This window comes from Canis lupus, chromosome 30 (assembly GCF_011100685.1).
Source record: "Canis lupus familiaris isolate Mischka breed German Shepherd chromosome 30, alternate assembly UU_Cfam_GSD_1.0, whole genome shotgun sequence".
Taxonomy (NCBI): Eukaryota; Metazoa; Chordata; class Mammalia; order Carnivora; family Canidae; genus Canis; species Canis lupus.
The window spans coordinates 258,460-267,034 of record NC_049251.1 but is presented as its reverse complement, the minus strand read 5'-3'; the positions used below and the strand labels follow the sequence as shown (position 1 = coordinate 267,034).

The window sequence follows — 8,575 nt, the reverse complement described above, 5'->3', positions numbered from 1 at the left end:
TCTTCAGAGTGTAGAGATAGAGGGAACATTCCTCAGCATCTTAAAAGCCATCTACGAAAAGCCCACAGCAAATATCATTCTCAATGGGGAAACACTGGGAGCCTTTCCACTAAGATCAGGAACACGACAGGGATGTCCACTCTCACCACTGCTATTCAACATAGTACTAGAAGTCCTAGCCTCAGCAATCAGACAACAAATAGAAATAAAAGGCATTCAAATTGGCAAAAAAGAAGTCAAACTCTCCCTCTTCGCAGATGACATGACACTCTACTAGAAAACCCAAAAGCTCCACCCCCAAGATTGCTAGAACTCATACAGCAATTTGACAGTGTGGCAGGATACAAAATCAATGCCCAGAACTCAGTGGCATTTCTATATACTAACAATGAGACCAAAGAAAGAGAAATTAAGGAGTCAATCCTATTTACAATTGCACCTAAAAATAAAGGATATAGTTTTATAAATTATGTTTATGCTTGATTTATATGAATGAAATAGGTTTTTGAAGTAAAATAATAATGTATATTCAATCTTATGTTTAAGAGTTTATGCTGTTGTTTGGGAAGGAGATTTATGATATTTATCATATTTTCAAAAAAATCCATAGTCAAAGAATGTTATGAGTAACTGAGTAGCTATAACTGGTGCAGTTAACCAGATTACATACTTTCTGAATTTCTTAACACATTCATTTTCACTATTTATTATATTTAACATAACATTTTTATAAAATACCCAACAAGAAATTCAGTTTCATAGTAGGATAATCAAATCACCTACCATTGAAAAAAGAATGAAATTAATAAGCCTTTTAATGAATTCCACCTCCCTAATATTTTGGTACTGCCAGATGGTTAAGAGAAAATCATGCAGTGCTTAGTCTTTTATTCAAGAAGAGGAATCATAAGGCTGGACCTCATTCCTTGAATAGAATACAAGGCAGCCTGCATGGTATAGAGTCAGGAAACATCGGAAAGATCTCTTATTTGTGCCCCTGTTTTACATCTAGTCTGCGAAGTCTCCTTTCTCACTATTGATGGTATTATATCCTAAAATTAGAAAGAAGTGTGTATATATTCTTGGAAGAGGTAACTGATGTATTTAAATTTAGACATCAGTATAAATTACTGTTATGCTTTGCTTAATGGAAAGTAAACTTTGAGAGTAGAAAAGAGCAAAGAATATCAGGTCTCAGAAGAACCAGAATGCTATGGAGAGAGTAAAGATTGAGGGGTGGGAAAAGGGGAAATTCCCAAGGTTTTTTCAATATTTTACTTAATGATGCTTTATTATGTTTGGGTTCAGAAAAGGTGAGATGGAATTGGGAAGATAAGAAGGCAAACAACAAAAAGTAAATTTAGTGTTTTTATCCTTGGCATAAAGGAGAGAGTAATGTTTATGTCTGTCTAATTGCCTTTTATGAATTGAGGAGTTTGTGGGGGGAAAGACCTAAAAACTTTGATCAATATTAATAAATCCCCTAGTCATCCCTAGAAATCAGGGTAGAGCTCCAGAGGTATTTCAGTGTCCAGGTTACAGTTGAGTTGTATGTTTATCATTGATTCATTGTCACTAAGAACTCCATGTTTGGTCCCAATGCAAAGACTTGCATAGCTTCTTATAGAACGGGCTAAAGAGTCTGTGTTTTCAGAGTAAACTGATCACAGAAAGATCATTAAGTGAAAGATTTAAAATGCAAGCTCCTGATTATGTATAATTCATTTTAAAGCATTGTTAGTTATTAGGAAACAATATGGGATAGGCATAATGTTGGGGGAGGGATTTCATAATCTAAGAATCTCCACTTAGGTATACACACTTAAATCAGTGAAATGGCTATTTTCTGGGTGGGTAAATTCAGTTTCACATTCCTAAGTATTATTTATCTATCTAGATTCTTCAGGCATATAAATGAGGAAACTCATAAGACCAGGAAAAATACTTAAATTCATGCTCACCAAAGAATCAGGTACTCATTTTTTCCCTATCATATTCCTATTTACCAGCAACTAAGGCCATATTTACCTGCAACTAAGGCAGTGAAAGCATTTATACTATCCACATATCGTCATTCTACATTTTATTTCCAAAACCAGTAATCATGATACATTTTTCCGTATTTTTTTACATTTAGCTTTTGCTTAGATGATACCTGGAAAGGGCCTAGTTAATATCCATCAGATATTCTCTATTTCATCTTCTTCATCACTTCCATCATAGTTGAGATATGGCACAAGAATACATTGAAAATATTTATAGACAGAGTATTGATTTGAGGAATTTGAAGGGATTGTGTATTAATAAAGAGAACTCCTCACTGCTAGTGGAATTTCAGAAATTTTCTTGGGCCTCAGGTAATAGGTCATAATATTCCTCATGGCAGCCTTCATATCCCTGTTCCTTAGTGTATAGATAATGGGGTTTAGAATGGGAGTGAACACAGTGTAAAATATGGCAAGAAGTTTATCCACAGGGTAAGTGGTAAAGGGCCACACATAGATGAAAATGCAAGGTCCAAAGAACAAAATTACTACAGTGATATGGGCAGCCAGTGTAGAAAATGCCTTGGCCATTGCAGCGGAAGACTTAAACCAGACAGTGACAAGAATAATGATGTCAGAGCCAACTAAGAGAGAGAAAGTGCTTACGGAGAGAATACCACTATTGACTACAATGAGTATTTCAATGATGTAAGAGTCCAGGCAGGCAAGTTTGGTCACTCGAGGAAGATCACAAAAAAAGCTGTCTACTACATTAGGTCCACAAAAAGGTAGGGTCACGGTAAACGATAACTGACTTAATGTGTGCACCAAGCCCACAGCCCAGGAGACTATTACCAGGACAGTGCACGTCCTTTGACTCATGATGACTACATAGTGTAGAGGTTTGCATATGGCTACATATCTATCATAGGCCATGGAGACAAGTAGTACCATCTCTCCTCCAGTAAAAAGGTGAATGAAGAATATCTGAGCTATGCAGCCATTGAAGGAAATGGTCTTATGTTCACTCAGGAAATCTACAATCATCTTAGGGGTAGCAAAAGAAGCCTGACAGATGTCCACAAAGGAGAGATTTCCTAGGAGGAAGTACATGGGGGAGTGCAGACTGTTATCAGAAGTTACTGTGATGATTATGAGAAGGTTTCCCAGCACAATGATGACATATAACACAGAGAAAAAAACAAAAAAGAAAAGCTGGAGCTCCTGAGAACTGGAGAGTCCCAGCAATACAAATTCAGACACCACTGAAGAATTGACCTTATCCATGGATCCAGGCTGTAAACAGGCTCTGCCACAATCCTAAGGGAGGAGAAATAGGAAGGGATCAGAATTCTGAATCACACAGACTTTTAATGCAAAAGATTCTAAGATCCCAGATGTAATATGCATTTGCTGAATAAAAAATTGTCAAGAGATCATGATAATATATCTGGAGAGAAGGAAGGAGCTTAGGACAATGTTTAAATAACACTGAAATTTTTTGTCTTCTCATTAGAACCCCTTGAGTTTTGGATAGTCTTAATAATCTGTCACACAATAGTAAACAGGCTTATCTATGAACTTATTCATGATCACAAGACAGGAAGAGTCACTCAAAGCCAGTTCTGTGGGCTCTGTAGATTGGCAAAAATAATTTGCATATATTGTTTTTGTGGTCATCTTCCATAATTAACTGTAGTAAATCCTTAAGTATAACATTATCTTTAACTCTTCAAGAGGTATTTGTGGCTTAGTGTTTATTGTGTGATGTAAAGTCACACTGATTGTTTGACTGTAGACCGTTTTTTTTGAGCTTTGATTCTACATGTCAAAAAAGATAGGAGGGTAAAAATGCCTACTTTATGGAAGGTTTTGAAGTTTAAAAATGGTAGTTTATGACTTTCTTGTATCAAAATAATTATAATACAATAGATGTTCTTAATATGTTAATACCCCCATAATAACAAATTTTTACCTTACTGCTATTGTAGGAATCATAAAGAATTGAGACAATTCCTACTAAGAGATACTGGTATATATTATCCAGGTCTATAGTTAAACAACTCAGTTTGTCAGTGACTCATCATGTAATTTCTTAAAATGCATATTATAACTTTACCTTAATTATCTAAAACTAATTTCTACTCAATTATTTAGAAGCAGTACCTAAATTTTCTTATGCATTTTCTTTGCAGATCAAACTTAGGCTGAGGCCAGAGAATTGTTAAGAGAATAGATCCTACAAATTCTAATTGTAAGGAGAATTTTTTCCTTTTATTTTTATTGTGTCTGTATAAGATGGTGGGTATTAACTAAATCTATTGTAATAATTATTCCAAAATATATGTAAATCAAACCATCGTGCTGTATACCTTAAACTTATACAGTGATGTGTATCAGTTATTTCTCAATAAAACTGTGAAGAAATTAGATTTAGGCCAATTTATGCTTCCTTGTTTTACTATTATCAATGGCCTTATTAATACATCTTTATAACTGATGAAAGAATAGTTATTGTAGGGGTTTTTGCATAAAGAGATAAAAAATAATTGAGTTAAAATGTCTTATACTCCTAAAAATATTTTTTGGGGGAATCAGAATAATCCTAATAATCCTAAAAAGTAATCCTGCATCTCTTTTTTTTTTCCTATAAGGATGCAGCTCTGCTATATAAATCTAATTTCATTGAACCAGAAAAACTTTCAAGAAGCTTTCTTAGGAAACCATATTCTGACAATTAATTTGACTATAGTTTTAGTAAGGAACCTGAATGTTATGTAATCTTAGTCCCATGTAAGGACACAAATATCTTTTACTGCCTGTTTATTTCATACATGAAACCAGTCTTCTTAAGTCCCTAGGATACACCCTCAAGTCTTTTTTTCACCAGCTTTATTGAATTATAATTGACAAAAGTTGCATACATGTGATATTTTGACATACATATACAGTGTGTTGTGACTATGACAATCAAGCTAACATATCTATTACCTCAAATAGTTTCCTTCCTTCCTACCTTCCTTCCTTCCTTCCTTCCTTCCTTCCTTCCTTCCTTCCTTCCTTCTTTCCTTCCTGTGAGAACACCTAAGATCCACTCATAGTAAATTTCAAGTATATAATATAGTATTAGCTGAAGTCACCATGCTGCACACTAGATCTGCAGAATTTATTCATCTTGCATATCTGAAACTTTATATCCTTTGATCACCATAGCCATTCATTTAGATGGATGTTGGAGGGAAGCAGAATATACAAGCCCAAAATATATCACTTTGGCATATTGATTATTTTGAATTAAAGTTACTTGAGAAATAGCCTGTGCAAGAACAACTTTGACCCTCCTTTGTTTCCCTGAAAGCAGGAGATAAATGTCTCATGTGAGAGGTACCTTCCCTATACTACAAGGCTAGAAGGCATCCTTATCACCAATGTAGGGAGTTTAGGGCTGAGAAGTCCATATAAACAAATATTATTACTTCTTCACTGATTTAATATCTTAAGCCCAAACCTCATTGTATTGTCAATGCTTCACAAACTTACTATTTCTTTTTTAAAAGATATAAAACCAGGGCAGCTCCAGTGGCCCAGCGGTTTAGCACCGCCTTCAGCCCTGTGGTGTGATCCTGGAGACCTGGGATTGAGTCCCATGTCAGGCTTCCCGTGTCTCTGCCTCTCTCTGTCTCTGTGTCTGTCATGAATAAATAAATAAAATGTTTTTTTAAAAAAGATATAAAACCTTCCTACTTTGGCCAGTTTTTTGAGTCTCATATTTTTTATGGGACTTCCAGGCATACGAAATTAAATTCGCTTTTCTCCTATTAATCTGTCATATGCCAATTTAATTATTAGATCAGCTAAAGAACTTAGAAGGGAAGAAGGGAAAACTGAATATTTTCCACTCCTACAATGTAATTTACATGCCATACAGGGAAGCCCTCAAGTACAGAATCATTTCCTGTACTTGCTAGAATGTTCAGAAAACTACATTTAGTCCACATACACCTTTTGCAGACTCTGGAGTCAGAGGAAAAAATTAAGGTGATTCATAAAAATTAAGTGAATTCATTAACAATAATGAATCAGTATTTATAATACCATTAAGAACAATAATTGAGAAGATTCTGAAATATACTGTAAATTATATTATTTCTTTATCTTATGTGTGATTCTTTCTGTTTTCCCCACCTCATTTTTTTTTAGATTTTATTTTTTCATGAGAGACACAGAGAGAGGCAGAGACACAGGCAGAGGGAGAAGCAGGCTCCCTGCAGGGAGCGTGATATGGGACTCTATCCTGGGACCCTGGGGTCACGCCCTGAGCTGAAGGCAGACCCTCAACCACTGAGCTACCCAGGTAGCTTTCCCCATTTCTAAAATAAAGTTGTTCTTCCTCAGATTTATGGATTTGTCATGTAAAATGAACCCTACTTAATGAAAATGTTTATTGTATAGATGTAATGTATATAAATTAACAAATGAAGTAGATTTTTTAGTGAATGATAAATAATAACTTTAAAATCTGAAAAATAATGGAAAAGAAAGCTTGGACTTGTTGAAACCCTGCTAGGCAGCATCAATTGAATTAGATGTTTGTGTTTTTGTTATATCAAGCGATCTGTACAATAGACCTAAAGGGAAATCATTATTTTCCAGAGCTACAGAGGAGAAAACCAAGGATCAGATAAATTTAGTAATCCCTGAGCAATTTATGTAAATTAATTAAATTTTCCCATAATATTACATGGTAAACACAATCCCATTTTGCAGTAAGAAATCAGAATAACAGAGATGATAAATAACTTACCTAGAGTTTTGTACCTGGAAAGTCAATGAACTAGAAATTGAACCCAGACCTTTGACTTCAGGGCTAGCTCTCTGAGTCTACATTCTACAGGTTTATATCTGAATGATGTGAAACCCATACCATTTGTACTGTGCTGTAATTGAACAGTTCCTCAGTATATGTTCTTGGTTCTCATCTTTCTGCCAACTATGAAATACTGGTTCTTCAGGCAGCCCCGGTGGCCCAGCGGTTTGGCATTGCCTTTGGCCTGGGATGTGATCCTGGAGAACCGGGATTGAGTCCCATGTCAGACTCCCAGCGTGGAGCCTGTTTCTCTCCCTCTCCCTCTGCCTGTGTCTGTGCCTCTCCCTCTCTCTCATGAATAAAGAAATTAAAAAAAATACTGGTTCTTCACTTAGCCAGGTTCCTCAACCTGGGCACTACTGACATTTGTGGTTGGATAATTCTTTGGTTCTGAAGCAGTCTTGTGCACTGTAAGATGTTCAGTAGTATCCTTGGCCTTGCCCACTAGATGCCAATGGCATTTACCTCCCCGTTGTGATGATCAAGACATATCTAAGACATTGCAAAGTATCAGGGAAGGCAGGGTCACCTTGAGTGAGACTATCTGACTTAAGCCATCTTTAGCTGGCATTTTTAGTTTCAGCCACTGTCTTTTAATCTTTGCATTTGCTGACAAAGAACTCTGACTCATCCGAGAAATAAGAAAAAAAGATTTCCTAATTCTTCTGCCTTTAGCTGCTTTTCTGACTATTGAGACCTTACCACCCTCAATTATTCCTTTTGATGCCACAATAAGGAAAACTTTTTTATTTATAAATTTATTTTTTATTGGTGTTCAATTTGCCAACCTGTAGAATAACCACCCAGTGTTCATCCCATCAAGTGCTCCCCTCAGTGCCCGTCAACCAGTCACCCCCAGCCCCCGCCCACCTCCCCTTCCACCACCCCTAGTTCGTTTCTGAGAGTTAGGAGTCTCTCGTGTTCTGTCTCCCTTTCTGATATTTCCCACTCATTTTTCTCCTTTCCCCTTTATTTCCTTTCACTATTTTTTATATTCCGCAAATGAATGAGATCATATAATGTTTATCCTTCTCCGATTCACTTGTTTCACTCAGCATAATACCCTCCAGTTCCATCCACGTTGAAGCAAATGGTGGGTATTTGTTGTTTCTAATGGCTGAGTAATATTCCATGTATACAAAGGAAAATTTTTTAAATCAAATGTTTTGAAAGACCTGGTTATGATAGCTAATTTTGTTTTAAGTGAGGCAACTCCTGGTATTCCTCTTGAAATTTTTATATTATATATTTTAATTAATACTATTAATTTATTATTTGCTTAATTTATATTATTATTCCTTCATCCATGCACTGCTCCTTATGAATAGATTTCCATTGAGGACCTAGCATAGCTTTCCAGATTTAGTCCTTCCCCTTCTGCATACGTTGTACTTGTTCCCTTTTACTTTATGTTCTTTTTATAATAGATTTTATTTATTTATTCATGAGAGACACAGAGAGAGAGAGAGAGAGAGAGAGGCAGAGACAAAGGCAGAGGGAGAAGCAGGCTTCATACAGGGAGCCTGGTCTCCAGGATCACGCCCTGGGCTGAAGGCGACGCTAAACCGCTGAGCCACCCGGGCTGCCCGAAACTTTATGTTCTTTTCTTTTCTTTCTTTTTTTTTTTTTAAAGACACATTTATTCAGTGTCATGATCAGACTATTACATTTAGCAATCAACAGCATGGGTACAAAAAAAATCTACATTAAAACCCTTTGTTGG

General features: G+C 35.9%; 1 protein-coding gene across 1 annotated transcript; it reads right to left on the bottom strand.

The window, feature by feature from the left end:
* Window positions 1-2,300: 2,300 nt before the first annotated feature.
* On the bottom strand, window positions 2,301-3,272 carry OR4K5B (olfactory receptor family 4 subfamily K member 5B). Its single transcript, NM_001389101.1, is given in 1 exon segment — window positions 2,301-3,272. A coding segment is annotated over 1 exon segment (972 nt).
* Window positions 3,273-8,575: the final 5,303 nt, after the last annotated feature.